General features: G+C 32.1%; 1 protein-coding gene across 1 annotated transcript in view; it reads right to left on the bottom strand.

Moving 5' to 3' along the window:
- LOC124365579 (myosin-VIIa-like) overlaps positions 1 to 18,683 on the bottom strand; it is an 84,749-nt gene extending 66,066 nt beyond the window's left edge. Inside the window, exons 1-8 of the mRNA XM_046821572.1 lie at positions 18,550 to 18,683; positions 15,201 to 15,314; positions 10,240 to 10,386; positions 8,760 to 8,944; positions 3,157 to 3,278; positions 2,220 to 2,476; positions 1,445 to 1,610; positions 787 to 917 (exon numbers count right to left, since the gene is read on the bottom strand). Of these exons, the coding sequence (XP_046677528.1) occupies positions 787 to 917; positions 1,445 to 1,610; positions 2,220 to 2,476; positions 3,157 to 3,278; positions 8,760 to 8,944; positions 10,240 to 10,386; positions 15,201 to 15,314; positions 18,550 to 18,588 (1,161 nt within the window). The 5' untranslated portion in view covers positions 18,589 to 18,683. The remainder of the gene's footprint in view (positions 1 to 786; positions 918 to 1,444; positions 1,611 to 2,219; positions 2,477 to 3,156; positions 3,279 to 8,759; positions 8,945 to 10,239; positions 10,387 to 15,200; positions 15,315 to 18,549) is intronic.
- Between the last annotated feature and the right edge of the window lie 6,609 nt (positions 18,684 to 25,292).

Genomic DNA, 25,292 nt, shown 5'->3' with positions numbered 1-25,292 from the left:
TACGAAATGACGAATTGAAATCTTATATAAGCTTCATATCTTTTCCACTTTTATACTGTTTTAAATTTCAGGCAAAGCATAAGATGACTGAGACCCAATTTGGTGTTGTTTATTTAGAAAATCATAGAAATTAGATTTTTTAAATCTTAAACTTAAAATAATCTAAAACAAATTTATATAAACTTTATATAAAATTAAAAATCATACAAAAAATATGTTTGTAATGTGTATTAAAACCTGTTAACTCAAGCCCCCATCACTATGAAGTGTGGGAGGTGATGCAGCGTACACAGAAATCTTGTCCACGTACACAGGAATTGTGCTTGCAAAAATATCCATTGAATGGAATTTACATGCAAAACTAAAGCTTTGCATCAAACTGAGTTTGCCTTGGCTGATCCAGCACAAAACCAATCCAGTGTGGAAAAGAAAATCTCAACAATTTTCAAAATTCTGCTGCTATTGAACCATAACATCCTCTTAGGGTAATGAATTCTGAATCAGTTAATTTCAAATATAATGATATCAAACAAATATTAATTTTCAAATAAGATTTTTTAAACATTTGAAATATAACACAATATGGATAAAAATTACAAATGTTTTAGAAATTCAGAATAAACTTATGATCTTATAATGTCCCATACAGAAATCTTATGTAATTTTAACAAATATAACTGATTTCAATAGTAATAAAATTAGTTTAACTAAATAAATAATTAGTCTATACATATTAAACTTTTTTAATCAGCTTTAATGCTAGAAAACCATTGCAAATGTACTTACCACAGTGCTTCCTTCGACTTGGATGACTTTTTTGGTCAATGTGTGTGTCAACGTGGTTTTGTCCACTTGTAGCAAACTTATCACTTTTTCCAACTCGGCAGAGTTAGCAATTGTTACGGAATCAATGTTATCTATAACAACAATCTCACTGTGATCACAATATCTCCCAATGCAACATTTACTATTGTTCTTTTAACTTTCCATTCAATTTTTTTTTAATTTTTTAAGTAGTAATTTTTTAAATTCATTTGATATTTTCAACATTTTAAAATGAATATTAATGTTAATATATAATGCAATAATACTTTATATAATTCAACTCATTGAAACTGTAACAACGTTTAAGATTCAAGATCTTTATTAGCCTTTACACACCAAATACAATAATGTAATATGTAATTTTTCGGAATTATTAAAAACAATCTAAGCCTAAATACAGAAACAGGAACACATAGGTACACATTACAACACTTATATTTACAGTTTAATTGTAAATAATTGGTAACCAAAAAACTGTTACCTCTGGAACATAACTTTGCAAATAAGAAGTGTCTTCCTTCGACTGACTTATGTTTAGTGTATCAATATAACATTCCCTTTTCACGATTTTTGTGACAATTACTTATATTACCAGTTTTACAAGATTGTCGAGGCTTACCAACCAAAGCAGTCTGGAACTTCACGTTCCCCAAATGCAGTATGGCAGCAAGCAGCTTGAAGATCTCCCAGACTTCATCATTTGAGAAGTTCAGAACTTTCAGTGCCTGCCGGATGTCTTTATACTCCTTGACCTCATCTCGCCCTTCACATTCAGTGGTTCCACCCTTCAATAAACGTTACAATGATGCACAATTTATAACAATGTCAGGATAAAGTCCCAAACTAATATACTGTAAAGTACTTATATGAGCCAGATGGCTCTGAAATTTGTTAATTTTGGTTGAGATGTTATGGAAATACATTTGTAGTTCATAAGAGGACATGGATATTGAAATATAGTTAGACATGATTATAATTCTCTCAAACCCATTGATAGTTTTAAAATATGTTGTTCAGGAGAATACCCCAAGCACAAAGGGGTATAAAAAAAGAAAAAATAGTTCAAATAAAATTTCTGAAACACATTTAAGCCAATTTAGTTTTAAATATTTTATATTTTTTGGACAGTAAGAGTTTCAATACTTTCATTAGGTTATACTCAATTAGGTGCTTCAATGTTCTATGAATGACTATAAAAGACAATTTTATCTTCAATTAAGAGAAGAAAAGAACAAAACCCCTAATTGCACTTAGTCCTAGCGGGTTTCTTTTATTTAACGTTCAATTATAAAGATGTTATGGTGACAGGTTATTGGTATTTATGACAAAAATGCTCAACTCACTACCTTAATTTAGTGATCGAATGTTGGTAGTTGAGATACAAGTAAACTTACTGCCTTCAGACACTTGTATTTTCCAGCAGACTCGAGGTAGAGTTTGGTTCTCTCCTGGCTGGTCAGACCTGCGATGAGACTGTAGAAGATGTGATAATTGCGGTTCCCTGGGCCGAGACTGGTGACTCTAGACTTCTCCAGCAAGTAGGGTTCAATACAGGCCCCTATGATCAGCCCTTCCTCGTTGTACGAGATCACCGTGTACTTGCCGAATCGTGACGAGTTGTCATTACGCACAGTCTTGGCGTTTCCAAACCCTACGAATCAGATAATAACCAAACTGATAATTAACTACATATTTCAATAATGTTTCTGAAATGATATAACCATGCATATTGGCAGTTGTGTGTGTTGTAAAAATCTCAAACACAGTGTTTCAGGAAATTTCATCAGGTGAAAATCGTTTTTATTGTGACTCTTCATTTTACGGTATTTAGTATGGATTAAGTTTGTTATAAATCCGTATAAATTAATACATCTTCAACTTCATGATTTAACTCTTCAAAAGAATAGAAGAGATAACAATTCTCAAAATGTCTTTGTTAAAGGGTTTTTTAAAAGACAAAAATACCAAGTATTCATAATTTCAGAGATAGTACATACCTTAAAGTTAGCAGTCCAAACCAAATATAAAACGTTTACCAGTTTTAGTATAAATTTATTCCAGTAAGAGAATAAGCTGGTGAAGCCAGTAAAAGTGGGTCTTGTGGAACTGGAAGGTTTTGTCATGAGCTAATATTTACTTGGAAATGCACTGTTTTTGAAGTCAAATAACAGCTAACTTTCCCACTGATACAGGAATACAAGGGCTGAAAATAAGTATTCGTTAATAGTTCATGAAAAATTAATCAGAATAGTAATTTGAAGATTTTATACTTTACATTTTTTTTTAAACACAAGCATACTATATAAATTTTACAACCTATAGAAACATTACCTTCCAAGACGGGATTGGCTAGGATCAGCTGTTGTTCTATGTTTGAGTTTTGGCCACTAAGCGCTGCAAGGAACTTCATCAGCAGCTTTGTGCTCTCTGTCTTCCCAGAACCACTCTCTCCACTAGAAACATCCAAGTTCAGCCATTCATATATCTTATTATTTATGAAACCAATCTTATCTTCATCTAATAGTGCTTTGTGTAAATATTGGTTAGAACTAGTACTAAAATAGAAGCACCATTGCTCATTTTGTGGGTTAACAATCTGTGTTTCCAGTTAGCTCACTTCACTTGCCCAGAAAAGTGCCAAAGCATCACATTTTTGTTTTTCTCTAGCGGTTTAATTTGTTTGTTTTGTGGTGGGGGCGAGAAGAAGGACGTACATATTGCCAATTTATTAAATGAAGTTATAAATTTAGAATCAGAAGAAAATGTCTTTAACTTCATGTTCCACTTGAGTAGATTTTAAGATTTTTCAATTTTCCCATAAAATTAAGGCATATTTGTAATTTTGGGGTTGGCAGCTTACTAGGCTCATTTCATCTTTGTCTTTTACTCTCAGAAACCTTGCTGTCTTGTTTCAAAGTTCCATCCAAACAGCTTTTAGGTTCGAAAATCGGATTGATTTCCTTTGCTCTCCTGGGATATGGTATCAACAACAAATTCAATAATATTAATTTTTCTGATGGAATTTTTTGAGGGGTGAGGAGAAAAGTCCTCTTTTTTACTTTTTCCAAAACAAAAACTAAATAGATTCGAATTGAGAAAATGAGTCACTTTAATTAATCACCACTTGAGTTTGAAGCATTTAATTTTTTTAACCACTGGTTATTGGAGTGTTAACTCAAGCAATTTTCTTCAAACTCACCAATATTTAATTATCAAAAGGCAAAAGAAAAATTTTGATTAGCTGAGCCTTGTATGACTGAAATCAATGGTATACAGCAATTTACAACTTAATATATATTATCGTCACATGACTGGACAAAATCTAAAAAATTATATGTTGTGATTAACTCAATAAATTTGACAATTATATTTTTTATAAATCTCTTTTATTTATTTATTTTATTCATACAAAACAAGAATTTCTATTGGTTTATAGTAACTGATAGTAGATTTCTGGTTCATAATTTTAGTTATTAGGCTTAAAAAACTAGCCTTATGAAAGTATTGAGTCTGATAAATACCTGAACTGACAAACTGTATAATGTGGTGTTTAATTTAAGTACTTGTTTTAGTGTTCTATTGGTTTTAATCCTGTTTTTTGTGAAAACTTTACTATAGTGACATTCTTGAAGCCATTGGACTTGGTCTGTAAGACAAATTTTTAGTTGTAAGTTTATTATTTTCTCATAATATAATATCACTCTTGTAACAAAACATTTAATTTAATTGACATCATCACATAATTTAAATAGTTTTGAAGATAACAGTTGGATTTTAAATTTGACAGATATCAGTTTATCAGCTAACAATAATATTTTGGAAAGCCCAGTGACTGACATAAGATAAGAAAACTCTTGTAAGCTTTTCTCTTACAAGCTCTTCAAACTGGGCTGTTATTGTTTTGTTCTGAAGACTTGAGAGTCAGAACTAAATAGATAATTTGATATGGTGATGGAATTCTAATTTGACTAATCCTCGTTCAAATCCATCTAGTGACATATCTTTTTACAACTTGAATTCTTGTATTTGTAGTAATCCTGTCTGAACATAACGATCTTTTATTTTTATTTTTTATTTGGCTGATATATGATTTATTTAATAAATTTGTGTATATATATAAATATACTGTATATATATATATATATATATATATATATATATATATATATATATATATATATATATATATATATATAAAATTAGCTGTTACCCATGGCTTCGCAAGCAAATTTCAAGATCGAAGTACTTAGTCTACTTACTAAAAGTACTTATAATGTAATATAATCCAACTCTACGAAATTTTTCAAGTGCACATACACATACATCAGGTACATATTATTTTAGTGTTCATGGTTGGAAGGATTAGAGATTAAGGGATTATTACATTAGGTTTTGCGCATGAATGAGCATTAATTGTTGGAATTAATTATATTTCCGGTGCCACATCTCAGTTTGCCATGTTGCCATCAAGAAAATGCAAATACATAGGTCTTAGAAACCAACTTTGATCAAAAGGCATTTTCTTCCGGCTCTTGTCATCTACTATATCCAAAGATATTTCAAGTGCCATAATTAAATTTGTCTTGTAGTGCTGATGAAACAAAATATATATACACAAATAGAACAGAGAGGCTTACTTCTGTCAAAAGGTGTCTACTTCCAGTCACAAAAAACAGTAGAGATGATTTTTATGGACACCGGTTCCTCCCCCAGAGTTGCGACACAAAACTTAAAAAACCTTTTCCAAAAAGTAATACACAGACAAATAAAATCAGTAAAAAATTCTACGTTTGGCATAGTCCACCAAAATGCTCAAACTGCAACAAGCAAGTGATGAAGTTTCAGTGTACATTTTACAAGGGGTTGGAGTAGTAGTTTTTATTCAAAAACGAATTAAGTTTGAGCCATTGAGGTTTGATGTTGCTATTAAATTAAATTCTGAGATGGCTGAAGTTGAAGTCTGCTTGAGTTTTCTTTGAAGAAGTGCTATGATCAGTGTATACAAATCACCACCATTTGGCCAATTTGGTGTTTTTTCAAGAGGCTTGACCGGGTCCTAAACCATCTCTTTCACGGTTTTCATTTTCTTATACGAGAGAATATAAATATTAATGTTTTAAATTTGAATGATAAGAAAACTGAACAGCTTAGAGTTTTGTCAAATTTCTTAGTCTCAGCTCGTGTAACAGCAACGTTGAGTACTGCTATTGATAATGTCTTAACAAATGTACTCAATAGCTCTGTGTCACTGCCAAACACTGTTATATCCGACCATTAAGCACATAAGGTGGTGATCCACAGATCTTCAGCAGGCCAACAATCTCACAACACTGTATTAATAGAACCGTCCACCCCCACAATATAAATCTTTTTAATAAATATCAGGCAATTAAAAATTTGAATTTTTTGAACTCTTTTATTTCTGCAGATACATATTGGAAGTATATTGAATTAATTTTCACAGTAAAATAATTAAAATATGTTTTACTAACTAATTCATACGATTTTTACTCCTAGATTGTACACAGCATGTGTCAAAACTACTACTGAAATGGAATGTATAAATACATTAAACATAATAAATTAGTGTAATAATACAACATTTCTATGAAATAATATCCATCCTGATACCCGACTTCCTTTCAATTAAAAACTATTCATGTATGAACAACAAAACACACTTAAGATCTTTAATTTTGAAAATGTCTCAGTAATGTTAATTATGATTAAAAATAAGATAAGACTGCTATTCCCATGCAGTGACAACAACATCAAAACATTTTAACTTGGTGGATGATAATTATGTATTAACCAAACTTAACACTATTAGTTAATATTGGAAGAAAGATGACTGCAAAATAACAATCAGAGAGGAGGATTATCTGATAAAAGCAAGACAAAATACTACTTTGTTCCTGGTTTCCCACACTAAACATCCCATCACTTGACAGATCTATAATGAACTACTGCAAGGGTCTATATTTTCCTCATTGTTGGTAAATCTGACTGCTTGAAGTACTTTCCTTTGTTTGATTTCAACATTCTGATTTTTATAAGGCTCATTATTTTAGATTATTCACTAGGCTCCACTTGAATAATCTGAAACTACCATGTAATAATGGTATCTCAAATGAATACCTCCAATAATTAAGAGAATATTTTTAAATATTTGTTAGTTAATTTAATATAAATTGAAAATGAGTCGGTAATAAAACAAATTTAAAATAATTTTTAAATCAGTTTAAACAGTATTCAGGCAGGATTTTTAAGATGCTCCTAAATCACTGTAAAACTGATTTTACATTATTCAAAATTTGTTAGTGCGTCCTATGTTAATATTGATTTAAAAAACATTTTAAACTTACTTCAATACAATTTTCGAATGATTCCAAATCATCACAGTATTATTGTTTATAATAAGTTACAGACTTTTAAATATACTTTAATGAAATTTTAAAATTACGCTTAAAACTATTATAATATCACTAGTTTTAATAATTTTTCAATTTTTAAAATCAATTTAATATGAGGTTAAATTTATTAAAAATTATTTGAATACCATAATTTACGAGAATAATACAAAGTTTTAAATTAATATAAATTGTTTTTTTTACTATATCTGAAAAACACTCTTCTTGGATATATTTTTTTCATTTACAGTATATTGTATATTTATGCAAGTCTACCACATAATGTTTGTACTTTATTTTTGGTACTATGTGATGGAATTAATTTTTAGCTAATAATCAATAAAACCAATAAAATATTATTTTACTATGTTTTTGTGTTCTATACAAACTTGTATAGACCACCTCTCCTCCCCCCCCACCTACCACCACAAAACATTACCATTCCACCTCAGTTCCACAACATCTTAAGTCGACCCAGATAAATTATATTTTTTTAAATAATAAAGCTTGTCAGAATGACACTTCATTACTACCTACAAAACTACTCCCCCTCAAAACCTTAAACATTTCATAATTTTAAGGTAATTGTATAATTCTACAATTCCCCTATCATAAGATAAACATGTATATGATCTTTTTAATCAGCTATTACATGAGGATATTTGGCACCAAAAACCCCAGCCACTGCAGAGTACAAGTCTCAAATAAACCAGCACTCAAGGTATTAATCAAATTTAACAATTCTTGTTAGTTTTTTAAGAAATAAATTTGAAATAACATGAGTCAGGAGGATTATGATAAGAATTTGACAACAAACTAGTTGTTTCCAGTTTCCCTCACTATACACTCAATTTAAATGACATATTCATCAATAATTAGAGCGTAAACTTTTCACCCTTGATTTGAAGTTTAAGAGATGCACTGATTTAAAAACAAATCCAGGTTTTATTAAGGCCTTCAATAAAAATGAGTTACCAACCATGCCTTTTAAATACCGACCCATTGGTCAGTAGCAAGCTCCAACAGGTGGAGTGTGAAAATACTGAGTATCTCTGCTCAATCAGAAAAAAAAAAAAACATTTTATCATCATTCCCATGGCATTCTTCAATTCATCCTGGAGGAGTTGAAAAAATGATCATGGATGTCCTTAATCTGGATAACTCAAGTGAAGAAAACAGCAAAGTGACAACTAACAATGGCACACTAGTGGACTTAGTAAGAAACACACATGCTCTTATCCAAAAATAATAAATCGTTATCTGAAATGCCTTTCCAGCCATTATTTCGGTTATTAAAAGTTTTACTGTATGCTTCTAAAAAATGCTATAAGAGTACAAATTTAATTTACATACAAGTCAAAATAAACATTACATTATCATATTGGCTACGAGTTGAATCTACTAACATTTGTGAATGTGCAGGATTAAGAGAATACTTAGGAAATGTATCTATCGACTCATAACTAAACCCAATTAATATTTACAACAAAATTATAGAAACATGGGTTTTAATTAATCTCTTACCTGATGACAATACACTGGTTGGAGGCTTGTCGCCGCATGTTATCGTAGCTCTGGCTACCGAGAGCGTAGATGTGGGCCGGCAGAGCTCCCATTCGCTTGCCACGGTAACGTCTCACTTCCGTTGGCCCATACAGTGGCAAGTCCCGATAAGGATTGATAGCCACTAGCATCATGCCGATGTAAGTCTAGAAATGTCACAATCGTCAAGCCAAATTTGTAACTTATATTAGTTTTATTTGAACATGTGTTGTATTAAGTAAGCCAGGAATGTCATATATTATAATCTAAAGCAAACCTCTGTAACTTTTTCAATAGAAACCGGGTTCATACACACAACACCAGAAATAAAAATAAGCTTGACATTCCTCAACATTAATTGACCAAATTTGAAACATTCCGTATGGTAAATTGTATAAAATTTGTTAACAGGCTTCCAGAAATTGCTCATGTTACTCCCATAAATAATAAAAAAAATTACACTTGTGGCTTTTCAATAATCCATTTAATTTAATTGATGAGTTTTTACCCATGGATGTCAATATTTAGTTTTAAATCATTAGGCTATAATTTTAAAATATGTGTTTATTTGTACAACTATTGTAAGAAAAATGTTATTAATCTGCGTAGTGGTGTTCCATATATGATCTATATTATTATATGATATATACTAAAATATGTATTGGCAAACAGTAATAATCAACTCACTCTCCTAATTCTGCTGAATATAGTAGTAACCCCTGAAATGTGAAGAGCCAGTTTTAGTGTAACGACCTTGAATTTCACCTCAAAAGAACAATGTTAAACTTCAAACTTTGGTTCCCTTATTTGTGGTCATAAACTTATGGTAGAATCTATATAAACTCAAATGCACTCGGATGTGTATTAATTTTACTTCCCGTAATTCTACGACTAAATAAAAGGTTATAAAAGTATTTGATGTTCAAAATTGTTCTTATAGAGCTGAAGTCTAAATGGTTACTGTTATTTTGAACACAAAGTCTGAAAATTTTCAACTTAAGGTGACCAAAATAAGGGCATATAGTGCATGAATTTAAACATTGTTCTTATGGCATAAAACTTTAGGTTGTTTTACTAAAGCTGGCTCTTAGTTTAAATTAAGAATTAAACACATTCAAGGATTGATTCTTGAGGAATTTTAATCAGTAAAATTTCCATCCAGAAAACATTGTTTTGTTTATTTTCTTAGTGAAATTTTAATACCTTTGTCAAATATGTTGTTTTTAATTACTTCTATCACAATTCATTACTGTAAATAAATAAATAAAACAAACAGTTTTGAACTAGAATAGCAGTGAAGTGACTTGTTTTGGTTTACACTTCCAACAACCTTTACAAATTTGGAAAACATATTAACATCCTTTAAAAAATTTGTAATAACAACTAAAAACGTATTTATCAACATTTAAAAGAACTTTTCACTGCCCAAAAAATAAACCATGAGATAAAACGTGGAACTCACATAGATAACATTCTTCTTGTACCGGATGTGCAGGTTGTGGAGAATCGTGTACTCCTCGAGCTCTCCCAAAGTGATCATGTCCTCCACAGATGTGAGGGAGGTCGGATGCAAGGCTTTCAGCACCGAGCTTGAGTTTATCCATGATTCCTAAGGCATCATGTAAAACAATCATCTTCATTCATATTTCAATTTGTTTTAATTCTTTTCCAAAACTAAAACTCTTCTGATTGTTTAAATTTCAAATTGTTTTACTTGCCAGCATCGTAATTGAAAATGAAACTGGGAATGGGAAAGCAACAGGAGAGGAATGGAATCGTAAGAATTGCACTGACACCCATTATAATGACACGTATTAACATTCAGGATGGGTAAAAGGAATATCTAACCCTGCCCAAAATCTAGAGTTCTGGAGATCGTATAGTCCCACATAGAGCATTTCTAATAGCTGCTTTGGAAACCCACAGTGGTGAATCCCCTAAACAGCTGTGACATGAGACACAAACTTTACGCTCTGAGATAACCAATTCCTACCAAATGACTGTGTGTAGTGAAAATAATACTATCAGCTTTGACTTCACACTTCTAAAAATTGAACTATCCTCAATAACTCTTTATTTGACCCCTTTTATGGATTTAAATTACTCTAAACAGTAACTTTTCTTTTTGAGGCAGAACCTTAAAGTATCCTTCCTACTGCCAACAGATGTTGCCTAAGGAAAAAAACTATCCTTAGACTCCATCTGTCATAGGACAATGGAGTCAGTATTTAACAACCCTAGTAGTAGGCCTAGCCTTAAATTAATGTTTTTAAATTGTAGATCAATTGTGAAGAAAGTGGAAATTTTAGAGACACTCTTGTACAAACAAAAATCAGAGCTGGTGTGTGTAGCAGAATCGTGGTTAGATAATGAAAAAAATAAATATTTTAAAATTGCAAACTATACTCAAGTTACTAATTTTTGTAGATCAAATAAAACCGGTGGCGGTGTTGCTATCTTTATGAGAACAGACTGTACTCTCAAGACCAGTCTCATAAATAAACTTAATACGTTGTCAGTTGAGGATATATTTGAGTGTTGTGGAATTATTGTAACATGTGACAAATTTAAATTTGTTCTAATAAATGTATATAGGCCACCCTACAAGGCTAATTACGTACAGTTCATGGAACTCCTAGAAGACACGTTCAACACGGTTAAGAATGATTACTGTGATTTTCCAATTGTGGTCTGTGGTGACCTAAATGTCGATAATCTAGAGGATAACCTAGAAAAAGAGTATCTTGCTGATATTTTACAATCAAGTAACCTTCATGTTACCTTCAAAAGCCCTACGAGAATTGATCAGGTTTCGAACAGACAAAGTCAACTCGATTACTTTATCACAGATTTGCAAAGTCGCTCTTATTCTGTAGATGTGCTGCCACCACTTCTTTCTGACCACAGTATTATAGTTTTTAGCCTAAATCTAAGTTCTGCTAGTATAATTAAGAAAATCGAGAAGAGGAAAGTAACAAAACCTAACCTAACCACATTTGAATATTTGATGTCCAAGCAATGCTGGCCTGTATATAGTAATAATATGAACTTAAGTGTTGACGATGTATTTGATGACTTCTACTCCACTTTTATATATATGTTTGAGGTATGTTTTCCTAAGGCAATTTTTAGCTGTAAGGACAACTCACATGTTAAATGGATAACCCAAGAGGTTATTGTGTCGCAAGAGAACCTTAAAGAAATGTACTGGCGAACGCGCAATGAGGCGACTGAAAATTCCAAGCGTGAGTATCACAACGCTAAGAGCCGGCATAGTGTTTTGCTTACCAACGCTAAGAAACAGTTTTTTAAATCTAAAATCGAAAATGCCAAAAATATAAATAAGGAATCTTGGAATGTTGTAAAAAGTTTAACATGTGACGATATTGTAAATAGCTGTAACATTACACTTAAGGTTAATGACAAACCCATTACTAACCCAAGTAATGTGGCGAATATTTTTAACGACTATTTTATCTCGGAAATAAGAAAATTAACTGAGGATAGATATTGTGAATCTTTCCATGATGATGTGGATTACCATCCATCTATGGAGGATTTTCACCTCCAGCATACTAATGAACTAGAAGTTTTGGATATAATTGATAAGATTAGCTCTAAAAACAGTGCGGGTGTAGATGATATCCCATGTAATTTACTAAAAACGTGTAAAGACACGATTGCAAAGCCTCTCACTGAAATTATCAACAAATCATTCGATGAAGGTATATTTCTGAAGGGAATTAAAACATCTAAAGTTGTACCGATCCATAAAAATAGTGAGAAAGACCTTGTAAAAAACTATAGGCCAGTTGCAGTTCAAAGTGCCATCTCAAAAATTTTCGAATTGGTCTTCCTAAAACGATTAATTCCATTCTTGAACAGTAGGAATTTACTTAGCCCTAACCAATATGGATTTAGGAAGAATAGATCTACTATCGATGCAATCCTTGACCTGGTAGTGAACTTGTACGACAACCTAGATGTGGTTGGGGAACAACTGTGCATATTTTATGACATGACCAAGGCCTTTGACCTGCTGTCACACCCTACACTGTTTAAAAAGCTAGTGACATTGGGAATTAGGGGTGCACCACTACATTGGATCATCTCATATCTCAAAGATAGAAGACAGGTTGTAAATATTAGACATTCAAGTCAAGATGGACTCACTAGACACTTCCGCTCTGCTGTCTCACCTGATATTAACACAGGGGTACCACAGGGCTCAAATTTGGGCCCTGTGTTGTTCCTCCTTTATGTGAATGACTTGCCAGAATCTGTCGCCACCGGTGAAATCTGGATGTTTGCAGACGACGTCAGTCACTTGATTCATGATAAAGACATGGAGCTTCTTCAATACAAAGCACAAGATGGATTAAATGAAGTAAGTAAATGGTGCAAGCAGAACAAACTGTTACTAAACAGAGGAAAAACAAAGGCATTAAAATTTCACAACCGGAAAAAATTAGACTGCGACCCCTTACTTCGTTTAGAAGGATCAAGTATATGCATAGATAGAAGTATAAAATATCTGGGCATAACTATTGCCGATGACTTGAGATGGCAACACCACATTGAGCAAATGTCAACTAAATTGTCAGCTGTATGCTTCATGGTCCGTCGTCTCCAGCCCTTAGTGGAAAAAGATGTTCTAATGAAGGTTTACTTTGGATGTTTTCACAGCACTGTGAACTATGGCATCTTATTCTGGGGAAATAGTCCATCATCCCAACGGGTATTCCTCCTTCAAAAGAGAATCATAAGAACAATATGTAAGGTGCCATATCTGACCCACTGTAAGCCTTTGTTTACTGAATTAAAAGTTCTTACAGTACCAGCACAATTCATTCTTGAATCTGCACTAATAGTTCGAAGAAAGCCTGAAATATTCCGGAAAAATTTAGAAATCCATAAGTATGCTACCAGACAAAAAGAGAATATATATGTTCCTCAAGTTAAATCCAGCTTAGCAAAGGAGAGCCCTAGGTTCATGAGTGGAAAAATTTACAACAAAGTGCCAGCTGAAATCAAGAAAATTGAAAATTATGAAAAATTCAAGATTAAATTCAAAGAATATCTGCTGGAACGGCCATACTACTCTGTAGAAGAATACTTAGAATCGTGAAGAGGCCCATTTCAATATGACGACCACGGCACAGAAGTGCTTCTAGTGGGATATCACCAAGTATCAAGTAAGTATCAAGTACTGATTTTGAACATTTCTTAGAGTTTCGAGTTAAGCTTAAAAACAGTTTTATATTATATTTTTCGTAATATTCTGCATGTATATCATCTGATACTTGAATATAAAAAATATAGGAGAGTTTGGGACATTTTAAATTTTGATTTGGATCTAATTTTGACAATTATGTAACATATTTTTTTCATATCAAAAGTTGTCTCAAAAAATCAAGAAAATAAACAGTGTGTCAACTTTTAGATGTTAAGAATATATGTAGAGAGAATGGGCTTTGACTGTGACATATTCTCACATTCGTTTATATTTAGTAAGTCCTTGTTTTCATCCAGCGCTTCATGTTTGCGCCTTAAGGCTGTTTTAGACATGTTTTTTTACAAAATTTGCCCAGATTTGCTAGTTAAGTGCCATAGATCAGTGGGAGAATCTCAGCAACCATTTGTATTACATTATAGAGATTTTACTATGTATTAACTTACACTTTTGGTCTAAATCATTGATATATTTTGTGACTCTTTCAAAAAAAAAGGAGATCTAAAATCTTCCTAAGTTTTTTGAGGAAAAAAGAGTTCTTGATATAATACACATAACTTTGTTTAACCAGACTTTATTTATCTGGATCTGTTTTATGGAGTGGAGAAAGTCAAATTTTTGAAAATAAAATTTGTTAACCTTCAATGTTATTTATGTTATTGTTAACACATTTTGGTGTTAAAAATAATGCTTACAATAAATAACAAATTAACAATGGTGTAATAGGCCTATGAGAGATTGATACTGTAATTAATTGTCAATTTGGAGGAGATAGCAATAATTTATTGCAATAGCAATAGCAATGCAATGACTGTAATCTATTGTGTTTATATGCTGTATATATGTGTAACTAGTTCAATCAAATCAGATTAGACAGTAGGTATTACATAATCTGTAATCAAGTATGTTTCCCACGTGCCAGGTAAATCCATTTATAATCAACAGTTACATAACCAAAAAACACCTTTAAAAATCTGGCAAATAACTGAAAACTTGCAATAAATTCAATATGCCTTTCTTAGGACTGCTCATTCACAGAATTACTGATATTGCTGTGAATACGTTAGTGATAACAGCTGAAGCAATTAACTATTGTTATCAATTGCAAGTAGCTAAGATCCACCCGGACTGTTTCTATGGTGCCTAGATGACAACATGACAATAATGAACAAATTATTTGACCCACTTACCTCGTTATCGTTATCAACAACCTTTAATTGCTTGCCGGAAGTTGACACAACTCGGACAGCTTTTGGAATATCCCATTCTCCGCCACCAACAGGGGCAACCCACACATAGTCACCCTGTTGGAAAAGATGTTATTCAGTAAAAATTTAACGGCAAACTAATTTAAAATGTCAACAAAATACAAATTTTTATTTCTTTTAGAAAAGCTACATAGAGCAATATTAAAAAAAAATTTTTATTAAAAAAATGAGCCGATCATTTTTAGACAGTATTTGTGTTGATGAAACTGTTATGCACAGTAGTAGCTGATTATACAGATAGTTTTATTTGAAGTCATCTTCAGTCAATAGATATTAAACTGAAATTGAAGATTTATCTCCAATGCAAGGCTGAAATATTTTAAGAATTTAACTGTTTAAATAATGCTTCAAGATGCAGTGAACTGGCAAACTTAGATGTTAGGTGTGATCTTATTTTGGCTGCTTTTTAGAAAGCATCATTAATCAATAGCCTGAAGACAATTGTAACCCATGGAGTCATACAGTTTTCATGGAATGCAAATTAAACTCCTGGCCATTTTGGTAGACTACTGGAATATAATCAATAGTTTGACTGAATAATTTCTTACAAATATAAATAACTAGATAAGTTCGGTAAAATACAGGGAATTTTCATAATTGTAATTTGTTAACAAAATGTCTAAATGTATACAACAAAAAATTTAAGTTTGCATATGTGCTATTAGGTTTTTGTAGCTTTTAAGAGTTTAAGAGATCAAGGCAATTCATAACAGCAAAAACCAATAGAAGTTTAAGAATTTCATATGCGTGTCAAAATTACGTCACATATAATTATGAAGTGAATAAATGAAGATAAAAAATGTTTTGCTGTATGTTATCACTGGTATATAGTCCTGACTGGTATACAGCTGGATCTGTCCATCAGTTATTACATTATAGTAAACACAGAATATTTTCATGCTGTGAAACATTGTTTTAGCATCAGACAAAAACGTAGTCAAGCAAAAATTTTGGGAGAGTCCAGACAAGTGATATTTTTCCGTAGCGGACAGAAAGTAAGGCCCCATTTTGTTCCTTAAAAAGTTCTTTGTTGAGAATGATCTTTCAGCAGTACATATCAGTAATACTGAATTATTTAAATCATAATAATCGTTTACTAAATGAGTTATTGGGGGGAGGTCCAGCTCCCTCCTTGATTGAAGATTATTTTTGACAATGGAAGGATTGTGAAGGAAACAGGATTTTTCCGGACATTTGCCATTGTTCAGTGAAACAAAAAATCAGTAACACTACGTTTTGAGATCTGCAATCTGATCTCTTCTTCAGGTATACCTGAAAAAAATCCTGTTTCCTTTCTTCCTTGACCTCAGATGCTGTTGTTTATTGGTGGTATTTGACAACAAGAGATCAGTCTAAAGTATCTCACAGGTGCATCTACCATTTTGAAACTAAGTATTTAATCCAATATGCTTGCCAGTGCAAATTAAGACTAAATTCAGCTGATACCTTGAGATTAAAAGAATTCATTGATATGGGGGGTTATGGTCTTCAATATTTTTTTATCAGAGAGCACAAAGCTAAAAGATCAAGGTATAAGGGAATGCCTTCGACCTCTAGCTCCACCAGGCAAAGGTCAAGAACCAAAACTTTTGTTTATGTTGTATTTTTCTAGCCCACTTCAACAAGTATGGGCTAGTTTTCCCTTTTCCCAAGATAGCAGTGACTGAGATTAAGATAATACCACGATCCTTCTATGGTTTATGTTTTATGGAATTTTGCCAAGATGCTATATAATCCTCAAAGGAAGTTCAGTTCAGTTCTCCACTTTTATATTCACCCTGACTTTGAAATTGTTTTTTGAATCATACAATATCCTGGCTCACTACTTCTTCTGCAGGACTTAGTAAATAGTTTTACAAACAGTTTCAGAATAAAGGATTTGGAATGAAACTCTGAATATCAACCAGTCATACATTGAATTAAAAAAAAAAAATAGAAATGGAATAAGCCAAGTCATAATATCTCAGTGTATCTTAGAAGTTTTTGTTTTTGAGCATTATTTCTTATTTTGAGTACCTAATGTTCTTGTTTCTCAACTAATCTGTATGAATTATCAAGGTTATTTCATTTATTCTGTAAATATAGTGAACTTTTAATCAAAGCATGGTCACTGGTGGTATCCTAACGGACTGCCTTGTTCCTCTTATTCACTATGAAAAAATACAGTATTTTTCACTAGAAGACCTGTTCTCCTTTGTCAATCACAACCAGTAACTGAAATACCAGCTGAAATAAACAAGAGCTTTGGATGGCCAGAGAGAGGGAGACAGTTGACTGGTGGAGGGGGTATGTTCATTTGGAGGTAAGAAGGGTGAACTAAGACAAGAAATAGAATAAATTTATTAAAATATTTTAAGTGATTTGGTACAAATTTAGTGTTTTACACTATATATAAAGTACATTACAATTGTAAATGTATAATTATTTATTGAAAATAAGGAGGGGAAATGATTTATTATAGACATTTGATCTTCTACAAACATGTAAACAAGCAGGTTTGTTTCACAAGCTAAGAGGTATTTGAGTTTTGTAGTGTCAATCGCTCAATTCTTCAACAACAAAAATTGTAATGAGATATTTAAGGGTTCATAGCAAGGAAAATAAAATGTATTATTACAAACTTGAGCAGTTTTGGTAAAATTGAGTTATTTTATATTTGATCAATGCTATGTAAAAAAATACAATGTACATATAAATACATGGAATTATTTGTTGAAAATAAGAACAGAGAATGTATTTATTATTAAAAGAACAAACAGCAGTCTCATAGAGGTGCAGGAGGAGTTTCTGGAAATATTTTCAGACATGAAGACAACAAAACTTTTCATAATACTAAATAAGTTTATATTAAGTCGTTTTGTTTAATTTTTGTAGTGTTAATATAAGAAATAAGTTATATAGCTCCACCCTAACATCATTAATTAGCAAAATTCTGTTTCTTAACTGAAAAAAGAATTACAGAATTTGTTTGATGATACAGTAATACTTAAAAATAATTTTCTCCTGGAACAAAATATATCTTTTAACCTCCAGATTAATCCATTTTAAACTGTGGATTAAATAATGTTCATGCAATAAAACTAATAGTTTAAAGTTGTAAAGACATGTGATGACATAAAACCCTTTTTTAAGGACAATCCACTCTAATAAGCAATCTCACAGTTTTACATTAGTATGAACAGTATAATAATTCATAATGACCTTATATGGAGTAGCCTAATATATTGCAATACAAAACAAACTGTAGTAACATACACAAAAACGTACTCACCAAGGAAACGGTGATGGTTTTCTTTTCCAACGCAGACATTCCCTTACAAGAACATAACCTATATAAATACAGCCACACTATCACACCTTACTGAAGGTACTGTACCTGAAGTGCTTATCTCCCTGGGCACTTTAGACACAGAGATAACCAGGATGAATCAAACTGAGGCATTTATCATCAGAGATATACCTTATTGCACGATTCAGATAAAAGGTTTTATCTCTATTTTTTCAAGTCTTTCATACAATATCTCTTTTTCGGTTTTTAATTTAACATTTCACATTATGGGTCAATTATAAGTTTTGTATATCTTTACTGGGATAATACTCTCAAATTTATCTTCTTTGTAATACCATAGGTACCTTACTTCACTCTATACCATATTTAATCAATTGTTCTAACGAAGTGACAAATTTATCTATATGACAAGATTATACAAGGAACTAATACGCCTTCAGTTTGTTGAAGTATTAAGTGCTGATAATTAAACATTCAAATAAATACTACAATACTACTGTACGTTTAGTTTTGTACATTAACACTTGGAAACAAATTGGTGACATTATGTATACAAAAAGAGAGAATTATCTTAAGAAAAGGAACTGAAATGCACAATACTTATTTGTGAGAAAATAATTAAACCACTTCCCTTGAGTAAAAATGGTGAACAAATTACTTGATCTCCACAACTCCTACAGCAGTGATGGTCAAAATAAGATAAACTACTTAAACCTAAAGTTTACATGGCTGCCAAAGTGAATTAGGAATCTAAACTCATTTTGAAACTTCAATTTTGGAAACAATAATTATATTCCTAAATGGGTTCATTCATGACTGTCAAAGGGATCAAAACATGGTACTGCCTAAACTGATCTGACTTTTATCTGGTTTCCCAATTAATGTCTAGATGCAATGGATATGAATAACTGCTAGGTCAAATGGGGCAGTAACTTCGCTCCATAGGAATGGCGAATGATATTTGATGTACCATTCCCTAAATGTAAAAATTGTATAGTAAACTTCGGCCTTGGTAAATCCATTGTCTCGCTATTTCAACAAAGGTAGCAGTGATTGAGATTAAGACAACACCACAATCCCAAAATTGTTCTTAGAACCATGAAATCCCCTGGCTCACCACTTCTTCTGCAGAACTGCCAAGTGGTAGGAGACTAGTATATAAAGTCCTAATGATTTACTTCTCAATCCACTTTGAATGGTAAACTACTGTAACAACCAGGGATGACATATAAACCTTTGCATCCTGCCATACATCAAACCATGGATAGTGAAAGCCAATGACAGGATACCTAGTACACCATCATACATAGGTAGCAGAGATTTCATACATCCTCATCCTTCGGTGTCCACAGCTGTTGTTAAACCAAAAAAAAAAACAGAATAATCTCAACTTTTGCAAAATGTCTCCACCAAATACAGAGCTGTGTCAAAGCAAAAAAAAAAAAAAAAAAAAAAAAAAAAAAAAAAAAAAACATTTCAAGTGTTGCTGGCATTTCCTCTGATTGCATTAGCTGTAAAGAGAATTTGTACATTGATATCTGGAAATCAAGCACTTCCAATTAGCTGTGAGTGCTAATTCCACTGGTGGGTTAGCCATCATCATAATCATCAGTGTCTGCTTTTGAATCTCAATGGTGTGATCAGCTACAACTGGAGACTTCTGCACCACTTCTGTAGTTTCCAGGATGCAGGTTGAAACACGTTGACAATTAAATCCCTTATTTATAGAGTTTCTTTGTTTGTTGTCACTGTGAACTTATTAAATGAAAATCATTCCACGCCAAGGCTTGTTTGCATGGAAAATCCACCTGATAACCAGTCAAATAGTTTGTTTAACACAGAGTGTATACCACAATCTTGTAACTCTGTAATATATATGCCTTTTGAAATTTCCCATTTGGATCTACTAAGACATTTTTTATCATAAAGACTTAAAGCAAAATTGATCATTGAGTATCAACATATACTCGTATTAATTCCCAATAAAATTGTATGATTTTATATGTTAAGTAAAGACCTTCATTAGGTTTAAATTGTTTCATGTGTTGAATTTGATATGCAGTTTTTAATACGTCCCAGGTTTAGATATGCCATTCATGTACTAAATATAGTTTGAGTTTCATATGTCCACACTGGCTAGTGAACACGTCCAGATTCTATACCCCTGTCCCTAGAGTAAACATGTAAACATTAACTGTAGTTACACACTCATTCACAATCCCAGAGCATTACCTAGTTGATAAGTGTAACCATTACAGTGTAAAGTTTTAATTAATAATCAAAGCTTTTTAGTTTAAAATTTGGTAATAATACAAGGTACACCACTTGTTGTGTAACAGACTTCACTAAGGTTTCATGCAAATTTTGAGTGATAGGCATGGCACTCAGTCAAATTCTATGGTTGGACACGTATCATCAAAGAATTCATTCCTTTCTCTATAGAAATGAAGTTTCATACAAAATTCAAAGTGTACAGATGAAATAGTCTCGAGGTGTCTTGCCATATAATATATTCTCCTTTTTGTTTAGTAAGTTAAGTTTTGTAACAATGTTCAAATTATAAAAGTTCCGATAAGTTAGCGAGGATACTACAACGCAAGCGTGCTGATGTAAAATATTGTCACTAACTTTTAATATAGACACCAGTCTATTATATTTTATTTTTGCTCTACGGATAACAGTGTAACTTGTTAAAATCCCATAGAAACGTTTACAGTTTGTTTACAAATTAATTTATTATGTAATTTCGGGTGCCATCATGGTTACCCATAAGACCACTGTACAAATATTTCTTAACTCTCAGCCAAATCTGTTGGAGCCACATACACCATTACCAATCTCACTGTTGCTAATATAAAAATGAAACTTCATGAAAAATTTGAAGTCTACGCCTGTTCATTTCCGATAAATCATGCAGAAAGACAGACAGGCAGAAATGAAATTTTTCTAGTGCCTCGAATGGTAGACTTCAATAATGCTCAGCCAATAAATAATTATGTCTGCAAAATAACAAAAAGTAGTCGGCCATAGGTTGCTTTAACTATGGCCAAAGTAGAGTTAACTGATGAGAAAAGTCTGATTGGGTAGACCCCTTCAGTATCTCTACTTTTCTGTTATTTATTCTTCTGGTTTCTGAGGTAATTGTTGATGGGATTTCGTAGGGAAAACATCTCTGGAATCTTCATCTCCCGGAGTAATTTAATAAAGGAATAAAATTAACCTATCATTTATCTGGTGGATGGAATTTCCCTTTCCTACATTTTCTCAAGAGTAACTTGAAATCATATATTAAGACAAAATTAACTGTCTAATAGCTGGTATCATCAAGAAATGCAAAACTTTGCAGAGCTAAGCACAATAAAGCCTTGCTGGTTTTATAGGCTAAGTATTCAATCTGTTGAGAAGAATACTGTGATGTGGATTGTATGTAATGGAATTTAAAAGAAGTGTGTATGTAATATGTAGTGTCATATTTTATGTATCATTTAAAGTGACTCAATCACTTTGGAGAATCTTCTGAGTAATTAATTGAATGTCATTAGATGTACTTCGATTAGTTTAATGATGGTTTGTTATTGAAGTAAACTACCAGCCACACATTGTTATATTTGAAGTATTTCAAATATGTATAATCTTTACATAATTTAATTTAAAATTATATAAATATATATAGGTGGTTTTGTTTACATCATTTAACTAATACAAAAAACTGTATTTATATGTATTGTGAACATATAAGTTCAAAATTTAAGAGCCAGTCATTTTAAATTAAATTATGTAAAGATTATACATATTTGAACTACTTCAAATGTACCAAGTGTAACAATGTGTGGCTGGTAGTTTTCTTCAATAACAAACTATCATTAAACTAATCGAAGTACATCTAATGACATTATACGCGTATATATAAGCCAAACATTGACTGACTTCACATTTTCTTAAAAACTAAGGCATTGGACCTTGTCAGTTGGCACAAATATAAAAAACTATGTTGATGTTGTGGAAACAAGGAAACAAAGATGAAGCAACAAACTACCGTCCCATTTCACTACTACCAACTGTATCAAAAATAATAGAGAAGATCACTCTTTCTAGACTACTCACTCACCTACAAGACAATAACCTCCTATCCAATAATCAACATGGCTTCAGAAAAGAAAGATCTACATCAACTGCAATAATAGACCTTGTTGAATATATTACAGACAACCTGGAAGAGGGCAACACCATCACTAGTATCTTTTTAGACTTGAGCAAAGCTTTCGACTGTCTTGGCCATAAGCTCATCCTAGCCAAACTACAAACTCTTGGCGTCCAACAGTCAGCCTTAAAATGGTTTGAGAGTTATTTGAACGAAAGATACCAAGTTGTAGAGGTTAAACAGAGAAGAATGGGAGAGACCTGTACTGTTAAATCTGAAAAACTACCTATGACTCGAGGGGTTCCCCAAGGCTCCGTCTTAGGACCAGTGTTATATATTTTATTCACCAATGACCTGCCAATATTCTTGGAAAACTACACAAATTCCATCATGTACGCAGACGATACCGTACTACTCTCAGCCCAGAAGGATGTTGAGCAGCTAGAAATAAACTCCTACATCTCATTCAATATGGCCCAACAATATTTCAAATACAATGATCTGGTCTTAAACAGCTTGAAAACTAAACAACTCACTCTAGGAACTAATAAAAACTATGTGTCCGAAATCCCTGGTATTCAAGAAACAGAGGACATGAATTATTTAGGAATAACACTAAATAATACATTGAAATGGACAAATCACATTGACAACTTATGTCTGAAGCTAAATTCATCACTCTATGCTTTGCGAAGGACCCATGCAACAAGCACTCTTGAATCTACCAAAATAGCGTACTATGCCCTATTTGAAAGTCATCTCAGGTATGGGATAGCAGCATGGGGGGGCACAACTCAATTTAACCTACTAAAAGTCCTCAAAATTCAGAAGAAAGCAATCCGGTTAATGGGGAAGCTAGGACCTAGAGAAAGCTGCAGAGCTACTTTTAAAGAATTGAATATACTGACAGTGACTTCTCTATATATTCTGGAAACGATATTGTACTGCTTATTAAAAGACTTTCCTCGAAATAGTAATCTTCATGAACATAACACAAGACATGGTCAAGACTTTCCACTACCTCTTCACAGAACAGCTGTATTTGAGAAAAAACCAACCTATGCCGGGAAAAAACTTTTTAATGCTCTGCCAGAAGAAATTAAGAAAATAGGAAACAATCACATTAACATGAAGACTGCAATAAAGAACTGGCTCTTGCAAAGAACCACCTACACAGTGGAGGAATTTTACTTATGGAGACTGACAACTTGACAGAGACAAACATGAACTTTTATATTTTATAACTATGTAAACTTTTTGTTAATTGACGCTACTTGTAATCTTAAAGATTATCAATAAAGAATTTCTGATTTCTGTGCATGTTGCCTACTTCAATTTGAAAAAAGAGCCGAACCACCATCCCACAATATCTCGCCATCCACTACCTAGAAAGCTGACATTTTCCACAAATAGTATTTAGAGGTCATTCAATAGTAATTAAAAAATACCTTTTACTGAAAAGTTTTCTTTAAATTTAAATATATGTCAAACAATATTGGCTTTTTGCGAGATATGTAGAAATGAATGAATCTTGATAACATTGACTATCGATGAACACTTCCTTTAGTACCTCGAAGAACTTGCACTGATCAAGTTGAAGTAATCCTATCTTTGACTCAATGTTATAGTTTTATATTTTAGCGTAAACATGATACTATACCTTAACAGTATCCTAATAGCTGATAAATTCTCACATTTACTTTTAGACATAGGAGATGGGAGGTTATAGGAGTTTGAGGATGGAAATGTAAGCACTTAGGACGATCTTTTATTGAAGCAGATTCCTATTGAGGTTGTGAAATACTAGTCTATGAATTCAGTAGTAAATCATAAGACACTGTCTAAGTTCTCACCAAGAAAACTCTTAACTCACTAGTAATTTCACCTATCAACTTGTACTTGAAAGTTGGATCTCTAATAATGTTACTACGGATCTCATCCTCCCTAAACTATGCAATGGCAAGAGACTATAAGTCAAAACTTTGTACTTAAATATCATAGAGGCTAACATATTTACTGGCTGTTGGACATGTGGAACAGTTTTCTTACTCCATATTCCATGATTCTTTCAGATTATCAGTTTCAATTTAAAGACTACAGTTCCCAATCAAAATCTGTGTTTAAATGACAATAAATAAATCTCATGGGCAATCGTTAAACTTGACTGGAGTAGATTTAAGGAGCCCGTGATACTAATAATAATAATATTTATTGTCATATTAAGTTTTTGCACTCATCGACAAAGTCACTTTAAAGCCAGTAGCCAAGTCAATAAATAAATACATGTTTACATGTTTACATACTAAAATATAAGTCATATGTAAACACATCCATGAAATATAAAAAATTATCCTTAGTTAGCTTTAGAAATAATTATAAATTAATATGGGATACAGCAAAAAATTCATCTACAGAATAAAAAGGATTGTTTAGAAGCCAATTATAAAATTTATTGCAAAACACTTTTTTAGGGTATATATTTATTAAATTACGTAATTTGTTGTAAATTTTTAGTGAAACAGGTCTAAAAAAAGTTACAAAACTTTTCGTAACTTCAGGTGACTATTAATGGTTTTATTTAGTC

The sequence above is a fragment of the Homalodisca vitripennis genome, chromosome 6 (assembly GCF_021130785.1).
Source record: "Homalodisca vitripennis isolate AUS2020 chromosome 6, UT_GWSS_2.1, whole genome shotgun sequence".
In the NCBI taxonomy this organism is placed as follows: Eukaryota; Metazoa; Arthropoda; class Insecta; order Hemiptera; family Cicadellidae; genus Homalodisca; species Homalodisca vitripennis.
The sequence above is the reverse complement of the archived record's forward strand: the minus strand, read 5'-3'. Positions and strand labels throughout refer to the sequence as shown.